Source organism: Cnephaeus nilssonii (assembly GCF_951640355.1).
Source record: "Cnephaeus nilssonii genome assembly, chromosome: 22".
In the NCBI taxonomy this organism is placed as follows: domain Eukaryota; kingdom Metazoa; phylum Chordata; class Mammalia; order Chiroptera; family Vespertilionidae; genus Cnephaeus; species Cnephaeus nilssonii.
In genome coordinates, this window is record NC_137093.1 from 25,411,009 (window position 1) to 25,428,847 (window position 17,839).

Below are 17,839 nucleotides of genomic sequence, written 5' to 3' on the forward strand. Positions count from 1 at the left end.
GGACGAGGCCGAGATGGAGTATTTGAAGATAGCGCAGGACCTGGAGATGTACGGCGTGAACTACTTCGCCATCCGGGTACGTGGAAGCTTCTCCGAATTCCCCGCGTGCAGCCAGAGACAGACCCAGGGGCCGACTGCGGAAAGGGATTACTCTCTCATTCTGGGTCGGAGACTCTTTTTTTTTGTTTTAAATAAATATATGTTCATTGTTTTCAGAGAGGAAGGGAGAGGGAAAGAGAGAGAGAAACATCCATGATGAGAGCGAATCATCCATCGGCTGCCTCCTGCACGCCCCGGGCATGTGCCCTTGACCGGAATTGAACCCGGGACCTTTCAGTCTGCAGGCCGATGCTCCATCCACTGAGCCACACCGGCTGGAGCTGGATCGGAGGAGACTCTTGCACGGTTCAGTGGTGAAGGGGAGGGAAGGGTAGAGGGTCCTACAGCCTCGTTGTCTATTTTTGGGGGCTTCCGTTAGATCCAAGGTAATTAAGTGTTGATGGAGCTCCGGGGCCTGGGGCCGGTCCCGGGCTGAGCAGAAACCCGTTTGAATGCTTGGGTGCAACATTGGAGTATTTCCATCCGGCTCTGCGAGACCCGGGCCCCGCGGGGCCCACCTGTGCATACTCCCTCTCCCAAGGGCAGGAGGAGAGCGAAGACGCTTTTATGTCTCACTGCCGCGTGGGGGTGTGGACTCTTGTTCTCCCCGGCAGGCTAATTGGATTTTTATTCAGATCATTAATTGTCCACTGTCCTCTGGGAGCCGATTGCTCCTGCCTCAGGATGGCCTTTGTTTGCAGTCCGCGGCTGGGCCTTTCCAGCCTGCTGGAGGCTCCTCGCAAAGGAATTCCTGCGAATCCATTGAGCTATGGCATCGCTAGCTCCAAACTACAGAATCGTAGACGGCAAAGCAACCATCCATCAGCTGCCTCCTGCACACCCCATGATGAGAGAATCATGGATGGGCTGCCTCCTGCACGCCCCACACTGGGGATCGAGCCTGCAACCCGGACATGTGCCCTGATCGGGAATCGAACCATGACCTCCTGGTTCGTAGGTCAATGCTCAACCACTGAGCCATACCGGCTGTGCCAACAGCTTTTTTCTTTTAACCTAAGAAATGATTAATCTTACAGGCTTTCATTTCACATCTATGATAACCTGGCTGTTTACTCAGAGGTTAGCAGTGCTTAGGTTGCTGCTACTTCAGCCATCGAGACAGTGGCAGGAGCCTCCCGCCGTCCCTCTCCGGGGACACGTGGGTCATGAGAATGGTATAGCCATGTCTCCACCTGCCCCCGTTCAGGAAGCCGGTGGGGACCTGCTGAAGCCTGCCATCTGCCGCACGGTGGCCCAGGTCCTGCGGGACGTGGGATGAAACTGCGGGCCTCGGCCGGAGCTGACGGCGGCCGCTCTCTGTCGAATCCACAGAACAAGAAGGGCACGGAGCTGCTGCTCGGCGTGGACGCGCTGGGGCTTCACATCTACGACCCCGAGAACAGGCTGACCCCCAAGATCTCCTTCCCGTGGAACGAGATCCGGAACATCTCCTACAGCGACAAGGAGGTAGGACCTGTCCGCTCGAAGCTGCACCTGGGGCCCGGCCGCAGGCCTCCCCCCCCCCCATCTCCCCTCCTGGCCTCGGGGTCCCCAGGCCTCCCCCTTCCCCCCTCTGGCTGCGGGGTCCCCAGCCACTCTCCTCCTGTTGCAGGAAAGTAATTTCATGCCCAGGCGGTGGGTGTTTGGTTATTGATTTTTATAGCATTTACAGGAGAGTATTGGCATTCTATTTTCAAAGAGCATCCCTATACACCCCCCACCCCCGCCCCCGCCCTGCTAACAGCCTGTCGCCCTGGGAGCTGAGCCTGTCAGAACTTAGCCCCAAAGGACAAGCAGTAAATCAACCCCAAAACGTAACCATTTCTTATGACTTGGCTTTCTATTTTTGGTGAGAAATTCTCTTTGCCTTTTAAGTATGGTGGATATTAAACCCTTTCTCTGTGTCCAGCTTGTACGTATGGTGGGGGTGTGAGTGTGTGTGTGTGTGAGTGTGTGTGTGTGTGTGTGTGTGTGTGTGTGAGAGAGAGAGAGAGAGAGAGAGAGAGAGAGAGACAGAGAGAGAGAGAGACAGAGAGAGAGAATATCAACAATAACTAATGATATCAGGCTAACCTGCTTATCAGAAATTGAGGATAATTAAGTTTAAATCACTTAGATCAACACTCTAAGAATTCTAATATTTCTAATAGCATCTCCCAAACGCTGTAATCCTGCATTCATTGGTTTGTTCACTTATTCATTCTTTGTTAGTTTTAAAGGGATTACTGAGCCTCTGGGTTGCCTTAGGTTTTGTAGGGGAAGCAGAGATGTAGGAAATCCCGCCCGAGCCCTCCGGGAAGGTACAGTGCCGTCACGACGGGGCTGCAGTGTGAGGCGCTGACGACGGAGCGGACACTGACGTAGTACAAGCCCTTTCACCCCGGCGCTCGTCCAGTCCTCACAGGAACGCTGCGGGGAGAGTAGGGCCGTGTTTGGGGTTCCCGTGTCACATCACAGGCAGCAGCGATGCGGAGGGATCAGGTGGCCCGTGTCCAGGGAGTGGGATCTCAGGGCCCGCGCTCCAGGTTCCCTGAAGCCGCCTCACAGGGCACCAGGCAGAGGAGCGCGGCCCGGACAGTGGAGTGAGTCACTGACAGCTCATGTGGCCCGCGCAGCCGCCTCCCCCAGGCAGGCCTCCTGCTTTCTCTTTCCTGGGAGCAGCTCCCGGAGAGGAGCACCAGGCCCCCAGTTCCTAATACGTGGTTGCGATCTGCTTGTCCAGGCTTGACGAGACAGATTGAGCTTCTTCTTCTTCTTTTTTTTTTTTTTTATATTTTTTTATTGATTTTAGAAAGGAAGGGAGAGGGAGAAAGAGATAGAAACATCAATGATGAGAGGGAATCATTGATCGGCTGCCTCCTGCATGCTCCACCCCTGGGGATCGAGCCTGCAACCCAGGCATGTGCCCTGACCCATGACCAGGAATCGAACCTTGACCTCCTGGTTCATAGGTCGACGCTCAACCACTGAGCCACGCCGGCCGGGCCAGATTGAGCTTCTTTTTTTTTTTTTCTCTCTTTTTTTTTTTAAGGTTATTTTCTTTTTTTATATACGTTTTTATTGATTTCAAAGAGGAAGGGAGAGAGAGATAGAAACATCAATGATGAGAATCATTGATTGGCTGCCTCCTGCACGTCCCCCACCGGGGATTGAGCCCGAAACCCGGGCATGTGCCCTTGACCGGAATCGAACCTGGAACCCTTGAGCCCAAAGGCCAACGCTCTATCCACTGAGCCAAACCGGCCAGGGCTAGATTGAGCTTCTTAACTCAAAACATTCTGGCTTTCAAATTTTGGTAAGCAGCCCAGGAAATGAGCATTTAGGGATTTTTTATTTTTTTTAAGTACTTAAATGGAAAGCTCCACGTGACTTCAAGCAGTCGGTGAGCCGGGGTAGGGTAGTTTTTCATTTCTCATTTTATGGCGGCTGTTTACTGCACACCCACACATGTGTGTGCTCCAGGCTCCCCAAAACCCTCGTCCTCCCAGAACCCAGGGATTCAGGTCTCCCTTAGGGTGGCCCGACACACCGAACCCTAATACCCCCTCTCCAGGGGCGAGGCGCCCTCACGCTCCGTCCTGTCAATAACTCGCACAGTAAGGAGACCCCAGACTGACGGGACTTCATAGGAAGTAGCCCGCGTAGTTCTGTACGGCAGCCGTGCTGTCAACACAGAAACGTCGTTGGTTTATTTTAAGCGACTCATTGATTCTCCGTGCGGCCCTGGCATGGCGCAGGGCCCGCGGTCTCCACACAACGCGTGGTTTCCCGCTGACAGCCCCGGGATTTGACAGCAGGGCCAAAAATAAGCTTTCGAAATTCACCAACAGCAGCCGACACGGGAGCAATACCGCCTCTAAATGAACTTGACCGACAGCTACACAGAGGATTATTTCCTGTCCTCGCGGTGCTAACCCGTGGTTGGACGATGTAACCGGAGAAAGAAACACCCGAGAACAGATCTCTCCAAACCTATTTGTCTGCGTAGCAGGTGTTTCTTGGGAACGGATGACCCGTGTTTTTAAGGGCATCTTTGAAATGTAGGATCTGTCTGGTCTCATCAGGAATGGTTGAAAACAACCGTTGCCACTTGTTCTTTTTAAAAAATACATATATATTTTTATTGACGGAGGGGACACTTTTATTTCAGAGAAGAAGGGAGAGGGAGAGGTAGAAACATCAGTGATGAGAGAGAATCATTGATCGGCTGCCTCCTGCACGCCCCACCCTGGGGAGGGAGCTCGAAAACCTGGGCATGTGCCCTGACTGGATCGAACCGTGACCTCCTGGTTCCCCTTATCATTCATCTTCCTCTCCGCTTTGATTTCAGGAACTGTGTTTGCCTCTTCCGCTACGGTCTATTCGTCTTCACGCTTGACTGTATTCCTTCTGCTATCAGCTTTCATATAATAATCCCATGTTCAGAAATCTGAAGTGACGCCCTGTACGCTATCACACTGGGTCTAAACCCCTCTGTCTGTCTACTCCCAGCCCACCTCTCCACCCCCAGCACACCCCTCCACCCCCAGCCCACCCCTCCACCCCCAGCACACCCCTCCACCCCTAGCCCACCCCTCCACTCCCAGCACACCCCTGCCTTCCTCCCCGTCGAAGCCCATGGTATCGTCTTAGGCATCAAAGAGCCATGCTTGATGAGACACACACACACACACACACACACACACACACACACACACAAACACACACACCACTCATTTGCCCATCTCTGCCTTATTTGTATTGCTTTCCTTGTGTAGAATGTCCTTCCACCCTATCTTTTTATTTTAATACTAGAGGTCCAGTGCATGATTAAATCATGCACGTGTAGGGTCCCCTAGGCCTAACCTGCCATCCAGGCCATATCCACGGGGGCCCAGGCACGAAGAGCCTAGCACGCTCCGTGGACACTGCTAGCAGCCTGCTCCCCGCTTTTGATGGCAGGGGGTTCGCTGGTGCTGGAGCGGACACACAGCTCCCAGCTTTAAGGCTAATATGCAACTTGTCCCCTAGACCAGGAGTTTGACCAGCAGGCAGGCCGGCCAACCGCCCATGTTCCCTTCCCCTGGCCAGGCTGGCCGGACCCCAACCATGCACAAATTTATGCACCGGGCCTAACACACACACACACACACACACACACACACACACACACACACTAAGTGGCCAGATTATTATGCATTCAGAGATCATAATAATCTGGCCACTCAGTGTATATGTTTATTGATTTCAGAGAGGAAAGGAAAGGGAGAGAGAGAGATAGAAACATCAATGATGAGAATCACTGATCGGCTGCCTCCAGCACAACCCCCACTGGGGATGGAGCTCGTAACCCCGGCATGTGCCCTGACCGGGAATCGAACCGTGACCTCCTGGTTCCTAGGTAGATGCTCAACCTCTGAGCCACGCCGGCCGAGCCATCCTATCTTTTAACTTCTGTACATATTCTTCGCCAGCTTAAGTCCCTCCTACCCGTGGTAGATCCACTCTGAATCCCCCAGCACATCTGTGATTTGCGCCCCCCAATGAGGCACGAATATGAGATGTGACTTCTCCAGTAATTGCCTGTGGTTAGTCTAGTTCCACTAGGTTGTGAGCCTAAGTCAGGGCCATGACTTAGAGTCTGGCGTGGCCCTCCCCGTGTCAGCCCGGAGCTTGGGCCCATCAGGGGTTTATATTTCAGGTTTCTAAGCCCACGATGGTACTGAGAGCACGCCTTTGAGGATCCTGAACTCCCACAGCCCTAGACTTGCGTCCTCAGACGCCTCTAATCCACCGTGGTTTCGTGCCTGGGTCCCCGCGGCCTCGTGCTGGCTGTTTGCCGGGGTGGCTGCTGCTGTTGTGTGAGTCCCCGGTTGGTGGGAACATTCCAGGCCGTCCGACCGAAACCGTCTTCCACTTCCTTCTTTCAGTTTACCATTAAACCGTTGGATAAGAAAATCGACGTCTTCAAGTTTAACTCCTCAAAGCTCCGTGTTAATAAGCTGGTAAGTTGAGATGCTGGCTTCTGTGACCGATAGCTATGGTGTTTCTGAGAAATCGAATGCCCTTTTTGAAACTGAACCCACAACCTCAGCATAGCGGGACCACACACCAACCAACTGACCTGCCCGGCCAGGGCGAGAAATTCTTCACTTTTCATGTAGAAGAAGGTATCCGTCCTTTCCTTGATCCTTTGTGTCTTGCTTGACATCTTTCCTTATCCTGGGATCATAAAGATGTTCTTCTTCTTCTTTTTTTTTTTTTTAATATTTTTTTATTGATTTCAGAGAGGAAGGGAGAGGGAGAGAGAGATAGAGACATCAATGATGAGAGAGAATCATGGATCGGCTGCCTCCTGCATGCCCCACACTGGGGATCGAGCCCGTAACCTGGGCATGTGCCCTTGACCGGAATCAAACCTGGGACCCTTCAGTCCACAGGCCAACGCTCTATCCACTGAGCCAAATCAGCCAGGGCCAGATGTTCTTCTCTATTCTCTTAGAACGTTTCAAGGGCTTGAGCTTCTCACGTAAGTCTCGCATCCTCCGGAGCTCATTTTTGCATATGGTGTAAGGGAAGGATCCGACTTACATTTTTCCACATGAATGACCTGTGGTCCCAGCCCAGCCTATCGAGTGAGCTTGCCTGGCCTCCCTGATCGGCAGAGCCACATCTGCACTTAGAGTGAGGGGCATCCGGAAGGCCTGCTAACGTGTCCTGTTTCTCGCCTGTGATTTAAAAATATATACATTTTTTTTTATTGATTTCAGAGAGGAAGGGAAAGAGAAAGAGAAACATCAATGATGAGAGAGAATCATTGATTGGCTGCCTCCTGCACACCCCACACTGGGGACCGAGCCTGAACCCCGGGGCACAGGCCCTGACCGGGAATCGAACCTCGACCTCCTGGTTCCTAGGCCGTGGCTTAACCGCGGAGCCCCGCCCCCTGGGCTTCTCTCCTGTGGCTTTTGTCCCCGGCACATCGGCGGCACCTTCAGTGCGCTGTGTCCGGAGCGGAGCGCGCTAGAGGCCGTCAGCAGGGGTTTGGCGCCTCTCCTCCCGCTTCCCTCTCAGGCTTCCTGCTGCCCACGAGGGCCCTCAGACTGCGGTGCCGGGGCGTGGGGGCGCCGCGGGCAGTGACGTAAGCGTGTGGGTTTACCGTTCCTCCCGCTTCCGCGGCCACAGATCCTGCAGCTGTGCATTGGGAACCACGACCTCTTCATGAGGAGGAGGAAGGCCGACTCTTTGGAAGTTCAGCAGATGAAAGCCCAGGCCCGGGAGGAGAAAGCCAGGAAGCAGGTGAGCAAGACCCCGTTCGGGCTGCTCTTACCCCCGGCCGTCCTGGCCCAGGAGGGAAGGCGTGGTTACGGGCTGACCGGGGTCCTTTGGTCGTGGATGACGGGTACTCTTTTTTTTTATTGATTTCAGAGAGGAAGAGAGAGAGAGAGAGAGAGAGAGAGAGAGAGAGAGAGAGAGAGAGAAGCATCAATGATGAGAGAAAATCATGGATGGGCTGCCTCCTGCAGGCCCCCCACTGGGGATCGAGCCTGCAACCCGGGCCTGTGCCCTGACCGGGAATGGAACCGTGACCTCCTGGTTCCTAGGTCGACGCTCAATCACTGAGCCACGCCAGCTGGGCGATGAAGGGGACTCTTGTTCTATCTCTTCTGAATCTTTCTTGGCTGGTGCCAGCTGGTGGGGTGTCAGCTCTGGAGCTGAGGAATGAACTCCAGTCTCGTATCCGAAGGAAACGTCTCCAGTTACTTCTCCACTCGGGTGAAGTGGGAAGAAATAGCCCAGCCTGCCTGTCCCCGCCCGTGCATCCGTCTCTCCTCCGTCCGGCCTGCTCCTTTTCCAATTAGGTGGTGATGGAATGCATGGCAGCGTGTCCGTGCCGCTGCCGGAATGCTGATTAGCCTCTGGCTGCACTTCCCGCCGTGGGTCAGCCGGGCGCCCAGCACCCACCCCGGGAGGTGCCGGGAGCGCCGATGAGCAGACCGGACGGTCTGCATCCCTGTTTCCTGCCCGTAGACCTTCTCGACTCCCCGAATTCCACACCCCTGGCCCGCGCCTCGCTGCCGAGCATATTAATTGTGGTTCTGGACGGACTCCTAGGCAGAGTAGCAGCAGCTGCAGCCGGATGCCCTCAGGACTCGCGGGCTCGAAGGTGTAATAATTAGTCTGCGCGCAGCTGTCTCTGATTTGGGTCCCCGGGCGCGCCTGGCTCCCCACCAGCAGCTTCAGGATGAGATGCCCTGTTTGATCTAGTGCTTCCGACCCTCCATCTCTTAGCTTTCCGAGGTGGCGGGCCATGCGTGTGCCCTGGGGGATGCTTTGCGGGGGCTGGGAGGGGAGTGGAATGGATTTTGTTGGACAAAGAGAGACTCCTGAGCCAGCACAGGGTCCTAGTGGGAACTTGGAGAAGAAAAGTGACCTCTGACCCCTTGGCCAGCAGAGCAGAGCTCAGAAGTGAGAGATCTGGGCCGCGGCAGAGAATAGCGTGGACGCCCCTCGGGCCTCCCCTGCCTGCAGGACAGCAGGGGCACGTCCCTGGCATCCGGCAACTGCGGGTCAGGGGCTCCGCGGCCCCTGTGTAGACACTGACCTTGGAGCCGGCTGGGCAACTTAGTATGTGAGGCGAGCGAATGCCCCCTCCCCGCCCCCCGTGTTCTCCTCTGTCACGTGGAGCTAATGGTCCTCCTCATGTGCCTCCGATCAAAGGACACGGCGTAGCCGAGAGTCCTTATCGCTTGAACCACTTGGCCGGCGGAGGCCCCTCATTATGGGGGCGGAGACCTCGGGGAAGGTGCGGTGCCGGGAATGGAAGGGGCCGGCCCGGGCTCTTCTCAAGTGGCGGGTGATGGACGAGCAGTTATCCGCCGAGTGGAAGTCGTCACGTGATGGAATTGGAGCACACGTCGGCCGAGCTTTCCATTGACCTGTCAAAGGAAAATTGGGAGAAGAATTTACAGGATTTTATTGCTTGTCTTTGCATTATTCCTCCGCGGTGCGATGCTTTTTTTTTTTTTTTTTCCTGGCTTAGTACTTAGGAAAAGCAGCGCTCTTAGAAATCTCCCATTTGAGAGAAGCTCGAAACGAGGGGTGATTAAACGTTGCTTTAATTATTAAAGGGAATAGAATAGCGCAGCGGTCACTTCCGGCCGCTGCCTCCCGAGCTCAGTGCGTGCCGGGCCGCAGGCTCACAGAGCGCCGCGTGGTCCTGCTCGCTCGCCTGATTAAGCTCGGCGTGTGGCCCAGTTCCTACGGCGGGCGATGCAGAAGGCGAGGGAGGCGGCGGCGGCGGCTGGGCGGGTGCCGTGAGGACGGGGGCTGTGCTCCGGCCCGGCTCCGGGGGCGCCTCAGCGGGGGGCTGTGCGGGCCTGCGCCGTGCCTGCCGCAGCTCCCCCCGTGAAATACAACGTGCGAGCTGTCGATGCGTCACGCAGAACGGTTCCATCTTCTCCGGGGTCCGAGGCGAGGGCGCAGCCGTTGTTGATGAGATTAGCGGTGGGAGAGAGGACCGTGTCGATGAGCAATAGCGAGGTGGCTCATCTACCGGATGAGAAAGCCGCCTGTTTTGGGGGCTCCGTCTCAGGGACAAGGAACCTGCATTGTGTCCCGGCAGCCGCAGGGCACGGTGTGTGAGAGTGCCCCCTTCCATCCAGGGAGAGACCTGCCGTGGCTGTTTGTTGGTGGTTTCTTTTTTCTTTTTTTAATATATTTTTTATTGATGTCAGAGAGGAAGGGAGAGAGAAAGAGAGAGAGAGAGAGAGAGAAACAGAAACATCAATGATGAAAGAGAGGCATTGATCGGCGGCCCCCTGCACGCCCCACACTGGGGATTGGGCCTGCAACCCAGGCTTGTGCCCTGACCGGGAATCGAACCCCGACCTCCTGGTTCACAGGTCGACGCTCAACCACGGAGCCAGAGCCAGCCAGGCTGCTGTTGGTTTCCTTCCCGCTCCATGTTTTCTCAAGGAGCGCAGTTTGCACCCCGGCGGCTGCTTTAGGAGGACAGAGGGTGGTGGGTGACGAGAACGGCACTGGCTCCCGGAAGAAAAGTGTGCCCACAGCGGGGACTCTGCACGCTGGGCATCCTTGGGTTCCCGTGGCACCGGAGGCCCTGAGCCCAGGACTCAGTGGCTGCTTTCGTCCCGTCCCCCCACCCCCCTCAGATGGAGCGGCAGCGTCTCGCCCGAGAGAAGCAGATGCGGGAGGAGGCCGAGCGCACGCGGGACGAGCTGGAGCGGAGGCTGCTGCAGATGAAAGAGGAGGCCACCATGGCCAACGAAGCGCTGGTGATTCCCCAGGGGTCTGGGTCCCAGGGGGTTGCCCGGCGTCCCGCTCGCTTTGCTGGAGCTAGACCTCCCGGGCACCACAAACGAGAGGCATCTGCTGTGACATTTCAGCTAAAAAAAAAAATCCACAAAAAACCAGTGCATTTTCCTTTCAGTGGTGCTGGCAGAGGCAGGTGCAGGCTGCATCTTTGTTGTGGAAAGTGTCACAGGTGTTCGCAGCCCGGACGTCTGTTTGTTTGCTTGTCCCGTCGGCCCCCTCCACCCCGCCCCAGGCCCCGCCCCCGCCCCGCCCCTCCCAGGCCTTCCCCACTCTGTTGTCTGCGTCCCGGGGCTGTGAATGGATGCATATAAGTCCCCCGGTTAGTGGGATGCCTTTAAAGCGGGTCTCAGCTTCAGCACGACGGACACTGGGGCCAGATGGTCCCCGGTGGGGTCTGCCCTGTCGATGAAGGACCTTGAGTGGTGTCCCCGGCCTTGATCCATTCGATGCTGGTCGCACCATCTCACCCCTCCTGGGAGACCATCGAAAGTGTCTCCAGACATCGTCAGGTGTCCCCCTGCGGGCAGAGTCTCCCCTGGTTTGGAGCTGACTTAAAGGGAAAGGAGAGTGGGGTGAAGTTGGTTTTCCCCCTCATCGAGCCTCCGTTCCCTGGGGACTCACCATCAGGCGCCTCCGTGTTGCTGCCCTGGGTGAGACCCCAAAGGCCCTTCTGAGAAGAGGGGGGGGGGGGGATGTGGCTTGTCGTCGGTCGCCAGGATGTCGTCCGAGGGGAACACTCCGTGGCAGGGCCCCAAAGACTCCGAGACTCTGGTTCTTGCCGACCCGAGGGTCTGGGCTCAGATCTGGTGGGGGAACGGGCAGGGGATTCCCCACCGACGCCCGCTCCCGGCGCCCGCCTCCCCAGATGCGGTCCGAGGAGACGGCCGACCTGCTGGCGGAAAAGGCCCAGATCACCGAGGAGGAGGCGAAGCTCCTGGCGCAGAAGGCTGCGGAGGCCGAGCAGGAGATGCAGCGCATCAAGGCCACGGCCATCCGGACGGAGGAGGAGAAGCGCGTGATGGAGCAGAAGGTGCTGGAGGCCGAGGTGCTGGCGCTGAAGATGGCCGAGGAGTCCGAGAGGAGGTGAGGGGGGCGGGGCCGGGGGGGTGGGGGGGGGCTGGGCACTGGGGCCCAGGCGGGGGGGCCGCTCGGTCCTCACCGGCCCTGCGCCGAGGCAGAGTGACTGCAGATGTCCTCAGGCTGCTCCGCTGTCCGGGGCGGGGACGGCTCCTCCGCGGCCAGGCCGGTGCTGCCGAGCTCTCGGCACACAGTTCTCTTGTGGAGTGGCGTCTGTCACGCGTGTGCCTTGGTGATGAGCCCTGTCCCTCGGGTTCCGTGTTTGCAGGAAAACCGTCGGGCGCGTCCCAGACTTGCTTTAGCTGAGGAGATGTAAGGAGGCTCTTCTTACATTTAAAAAACGTGATTTTAAAAAATACATGTATTTTTTAAATTGATTTCAGAGAGGAAGGGAGAGGGAGAGAGAGAAACATCCGTGATGAGAGAGAACCATCAATCGGCTGCCTCCTGCACGCCCCCCACTGGGGACTGAGCCTGGAACCCGGGCATGTGCCCTGACCGGGAATCGAACCGTGACCTCCTGGTTCCTAGGTCGACGCTCAACCCCTGCGCCATGCCGGCCGGGCCCTCTCCCCTTTCTGCACGTCGGTCGGGGACTACGGGTCCTTGTTTTCTGCCCTGTCCTGGGCCCCTTTCCCTGTGTCCGGTCGCCTCCCCACGTGTGATGCATGATGGGTTGGATCCTGTGTCCTACAGGGCGAGGACCTGCACCGAAGGATGAGGCCCTCAGCGGTGATGCCTGAGGGGGTGGGCTCTTGGCCTGCAGATGAGTTTCAGGGGGATGGGGGTGGGGGGCGGCTGTGAAGAGTCCGTTCTTTCACCTCCAAAGGATCACAAAGAATCCACTGGATTCTCCCTGTGCTCATCCCACTCTCACCCAGAGACAACGCACAGAATGTCCGTAGCCCCTTCCTCGTCTCTCCTCCTCCGCCTCCTCCTCCTCCTCCTCCTCCTCCAATTGCATGGGTTCATCCCCGACTCTTCTCCCCACGGCTTCCCTGCTCGTCCCGCTTAGATTCGCCAGTTGAAGTAAACAGTACCCGGGAATGGTGTCCTTGGCTTGGAAGTTCTGGTTTCGTGTCTGTGTCCCCCGCCCCCTGACCCTCCACCTTGTCTGTCTGATCGGGTGCCATCCTCGGGATTAACCCCGTCCCTCCTCCCCAGGGGGAAAGGGGGGGAAGGGATCCATTTCCTCACCTTCTGGGGGGTGACCGCTCCTCCTCCCCCCGCAGGGCCAAGGAGGCCGATCAGCTGAAGCAGGACCTGCAGGAGGCCCGCGAGGCGGAGCGAAGAGCCAAGCAAAAGCTCCTGGAAATCACCACCAAGCCCACGTACCCGGTGAGCCTGGGGGGGGACGGGGGGGCCAGGACGGGGGGGGGAGGGGGGTTGCCCAGACCCAGGAACCTTCCCTCCCGCCCAGCCCTTCGCTTCACCGGGCGGTGCCTGCAGGGCAAGGGGAGCAGAGCCTACGGGGGGGTCTGGGCAGGACGCCTGGGCTGCCATTTGGCCTTGGACTCTCAGGCACCTCTCTGGCTGCCTAGACAGCAAGCCACAGGGCCTTTCACAGCTCGGAAGTGTTCTTCTTATTCCAAGTATATAGTCCCACATTGCCCTCGAGAGACCTGGCTCTCCAGCCTCTTAGCACCAAACTGGACGTCACCTTCATCGGCCGGGATGTGCTCTGCACCGGGATCCTAGTTCTGGGCAGGGAGACCCTGTGTCTCTCAGGCGACCTATTGCCGTGCGAGAACCGGCCTCCAGGATCCAGCCTCCAGACTCCGTTTGGGACAGGGAGGCAGACTGCAATTCAGTGGGGTCACAGAACGAATAGAGAAGCCTATTGACTTATTTGTTTATTTATTATTGATTTCAGAGAGGAAGGGGGAGGGAGAGAGAGATTGAAACATCAGTGATGAGAGAGAATCACTGATCAGCTGCCTCCTGCACGCCCCCCACTGGGGATCGAGCCCGCAACCCGGGCGGCCTGTGCCCTGACTGGGAACCGAACCGTGACCTCCTGGTTCCTAGGTCGACGCTCAACCACTGAGCCACGCCGGCCGGGGCGGGTGGGGGATGTGTAAAACACACATGGGAGCAGACTTTATACTCTGCTCTAATAATAAATGCATGAACCCCGGAGGAGGTCACGCATGCGGACTTTTTAATCATAGCTTGTTGTACGGATGAACTACAGTTCATCCAGCCAGTCCGTCCCCAGCGAATGGCTACGTAACCTGTTTTCTTGTTCGATTATGAACAAAAACTGCAGGGAACATCCCTGAACGCAAATATTGGCACGTACACGTGGGTGACTCCGTAGAATAAATTCTCACGAGTAGAACTGTGGAGTCAGAGAAGGCCGTGGTGGCAGGAGGTCGTGGCGGTGCCGGGAGGCGGGGCCCACGCCGTTCCCCTCGCCTCCGTGGCTGCCCGGGCCGGGGGTCGGGGGCGGTGGTTAGCACAGCAGTGCCCTCTGCTCTGGTAGAACCCGGCCCTCCTAACCGGCGTTTCTCATTTCTAGCCCATCAACCCACTCCCAGCACCGCTGCCTCCTGACATGTCAAGCTTCAACCTCATCGGTGACAGCCTGTCTTTCGACTTCAAGGATACTGACATGAAGCGACTTTCCATGGAAATAGAGAAAGAAAAGTACGTGGCCTCCCCTTCCCCGGAGCGAGCTGGCCGGGGCCCGGGGGAAGGGGCGGGTGGCGGCCGCGGCCTGTCGCCAGCTCCTGCCGAGGTTTGCTCTGTCCTCCCTCACCGCCTAGAGGGAGAATTTCCTAATCAGAAATGAAGGACGACAGGCCGGCATTCCATCTTCCAGGATAAAAATGATACTTGATTGGTAGCCCGGGGATTACAGTGGCTCAAAACCTCACCTAACATATGGGGCGGGCTACCAGAGACCCCCGAGCCGGCCAGGGAGCTGTTCCCATGGCAACCGAGGGTGTGATCATGTGCGGACGTGGTAATGGAACGTGTTTCCTGGTTGTGTTCTCTGGCGGCTCCAATCTGTGACATTCCATGTTTGTTTTTTTTAAAATATATTTTATTGATTTTTTACAGAGAGGAAGGGAGAGGGATAGAAAGCTAGAAACATCGATGAGAGAGAAACATCGATCAGCCGCCTCCTGCACACCCCCCACTGGGGATGTGCCCGCAACCGAGGTACATGTCCTTGACCGGAATCGAACCTGGGACCTTTCAGTCCACAGGCCGATGCTCTATCCACTGAGCCAAACCAGCTACGGCTGTTTTTGTTTTTTAAAAAACATTTTTATTGATTTCAGAGAGGAAGGGAGCAGGAAAGAGAATCATGGATCGGCTGCCTCCTGCGTGTCCCACACTGGGGATTGAGCCCGCACCCCAGGCCTGTGCCCCGACCCCGGGGAAATGAACCGTGACCTCCTGGTCCCTAGGTCGATGCTCAACCCCTGAGCCATGCCGGTCGGGCCGACGTCCCACGTTTAGAACGAGGGCCAAGGAGGAAAAACAGGCTCGAGGCTGAGGAAGGCAGAAGCCCAGGTCGGGCCGCCCTGCTGCGTGGGCAGCTCTGAGCCGAGCCCCGCACGCCTGGTCCCAGCAGCTGCGGCTGCTCTGTCCTCCCCCTGCATTGATGATCCTTGGACGTGGATCTGGGATGGAAAGCCGTCCCCGCTGCAGAGGAAATTTAAATGAGGCCCCCCCACCCCCACCCCGTTCCCCGTCAGAGGTAAACATCGGCCAGCTGTGCCGTGGCCCGCCACAGAACAGTCTCATTGGCTACCGCGTGCCGCGTGCCCGGCTGTCACCGTGGTTTAGCTTTTATCGTGTTTTATTCCTGTTAACTAGCATCAGACTGACATCAAAGGTAGGTTTTCGTGCTCCCGTTTAGGGATGAGAACCCAGACTTAGAGCGTTTAATGAATTCACCCGCATCACAGAGCCGATGAGGGACAGAACCCGCGTTCGACTCCGGGCCCGACCCAGCCTCTGTGCTGTCTCCTTGTGCCCTATGCTCGGGACAGCGTCTCCTCGGAGCCCAGGGGGGCCCCCCACGCGCCGGGCCCCGGCTCTTGGGGCTCTCGCACCGAGGTACAGACCAGGCCTCTGTCTATAGTGGCTTCTGTGGGCGTTCCCCCGCCAGCCAGTCGCCACGGTGCCGGCACACTAATAGCGTGACAGGGCTGTGGTCAGGGTGAGGGACGTCGGTCCGTGTCCTACTTTTTTACCGTTTTCTACTTTCTTACTTATTTCCCGAGCACGCATGGACAGAGTCCGTGGACCAGCGTGGGAATCACTACGGAATATTCCTTGGTGTTAGTGTGTCCTGGGCCACGGCCTGGTGGCTGGACCCCTTAGGACGGTGCCCAGATCCGCACCATCGTGGATACAGTTTCCACCTCCAAGTGGTGGTGGGGTGTTTTTTTTTTCTTCCTGGCATCGGCTGAGTGAGTGTCCATCGTCCTGAGGTGACGACAACCCCAAATAGAAGGGGGTGTGGCCACCGCCGGTCAGGAGAGGTCACGGGAGTGGAATTACTTCCCCGAGAGCGGCTGAGACAGGAAGATTGTTTTGGGTGTCGATTGCCTTCTTTCATGTGTTGTGTGTGTTTGGTTTTTTGTGCAGGACTAAAAGCTGTCTATTTGTAGAGCACTTTCTGAGAGCTCCCAGCAGAGAAGAGGGATTTCCCTACACTTTTTAAAAATATATTTTTTTATTGATTCCAGAGAGGAAGGGAGAGGGAGAGAGACAGAATCATCAATGATGAGAGAGAATCACTGATCGGCTGCCTCCTGCATGCCCCACACTGGGGATCGAGCCCACAACCCAGGCATGTGCCCTGACCGGGAATTGAACCGTGACCTCCTGGTTCCTAGGTCCCCGCTCAACCACTGAGCCATGCCGGCCGGGCTCCTACACTTCCTTTTATTTAATTCTGACCACAGTCCTGCGATCATTACCCCAACATTATGGACGAGGAAACAGATTCAGGCCAGTTCAGTGACGTGGCCTGTGCTTGGCCAAGGAGAGTCATGAGCCCCCCCCTCCCCCTCCCCCGTCCCTCGGGGCTTCAGACCCCGGGTCCCATGCCGAGCGGCTTGTAGGTCTGGAGCGCCTCAGCCCCTAGCCACGCCGGGCCGTGATGCGCGCGTCCTCCCCCCGCAGGGTGGAGTACATGGAGAAGAGCAAGCACCTGCAGGAGCAGCTCAACGAACTCAAGACCGAGATCGAGGCCTTGAAACTCAAAGAGAGGGAGACGGCCCTGGACATCCTGCACAACGAGAACGCCGACCGGGGCGGCACCAGCAGCAAGCACAACACCATCAAGAAGGTACCGGGTCCCCCCCCCCCCCCCGCTCCCCCCGCCCCGTCTCCCGTCTCCCGCCCAGCGGGGTGGGCGTTCCCGAAATGCGGGGTCAGCGTCTGGTGTCCTCCGTAGCCGAGTCCTTAGGCTCCTGTCACGTTGAATACGTCCTCAGTGCCTAACGGGGAACCTTCGTCTGCCGGTGACTCTGCACCCGCTGGCTGGAGGGAGGAGGGGGGGCCTTTGAACACAGGCATTTCCCGATGAGATGAATCCCTGCGACCGGCCGGGTTTTGATCCGTCACTTAGCAGGAAAGCCGTTCTGTCCTTTCAGCCGAGGGGAGTGCTACCCAGGCAGCTGCCTTCCTTAATGAGAAAGCAGAAACGAGACGGAGGCTGTTGAGAATAGACGCTCCCTCCGGGGTGTGTGTGTGTGTGTGTGTGTGTGTTTTCAGTGGCAAGGGCTATCAAGTTCTGTTCTTGATTCGGAAGCCAAATGCGGAATTTTTAACTTGGTTCACGCTCCCCGGGGAGTCTCTAGAAGAACCTTCATGTTCTCAGAGAGGCAACTTCATTTACGTCGCTAACAGTTCCACATCTCTCTCCCCCGGTATTGCGAGCTTTGACGCACTTGAGAGGACGCTGATTTCCCTCCTAAATATCCAGCCCGAGAGTGCACGTCTCCGACGTGGGGCCACGCAGGAGGGTCCTCTCCGGGCCCTGATGTCCGGTCCTCCCCGGAGCCCAGGGTCAGGCCCGCGCCTGGGAGACAGGTGTCCGCAGGAGGAGGCTGCTCATGGACTTCAGACGATGATAGTTTAGATCTATTTCATTTTCAAAAAAATATATTTTCATTGACGTCAGAGAGGAAGGGAGAAGGAGAGAGAGATAGAAACATCAGTGGTGAGAGAGGATCATGGATCGGCTGCCTCCTGCACGCCCCACACTGGGGATCGAGCCCGCAACCCCGGGCACGTGCCCTGACCGGGGATCGAACCGTGGACCTCTTGGTTCATAGGTCGACACTCAACCACTGAGCCATGCCGGATGGGCTAGATA

General features: G+C 57.1%; 1 protein-coding gene across 4 annotated transcripts in view; it reads left to right on the forward strand.

The window, feature by feature from the left end:
- The window catches only part of NF2 (NF2, moesin-ezrin-radixin like (MERLIN) tumor suppressor), a 73,816-nt gene that overhangs the window by 40,593 nt on the left and 15,384 nt on the right, over positions 1-17,839 (forward strand). For all 4 annotated transcript variants that reach the window (XM_079762441.1, XM_079762440.1, XM_079762443.1 and 1 more), the window contains 9 exons: positions 1-76; positions 1,432-1,566; positions 6,009-6,083; positions 7,264-7,377; positions 10,254-10,376; positions 11,282-11,499; positions 12,726-12,831; positions 14,015-14,142; positions 16,642-16,807. In XM_079762441.1, the coding sequence (XP_079618567.1) occupies positions 1-76; positions 1,432-1,566; positions 6,009-6,083; positions 7,264-7,377; positions 10,254-10,376; positions 11,282-11,499; positions 12,726-12,831; positions 14,015-14,142; positions 16,642-16,807 (1,141 nt within the window). The remainder of the gene's footprint in view (positions 77-1,431; positions 1,567-6,008; positions 6,084-7,263; positions 7,378-10,253; positions 10,377-11,281; positions 11,500-12,725; positions 12,832-14,014; positions 14,143-16,641; positions 16,808-17,839) is intronic.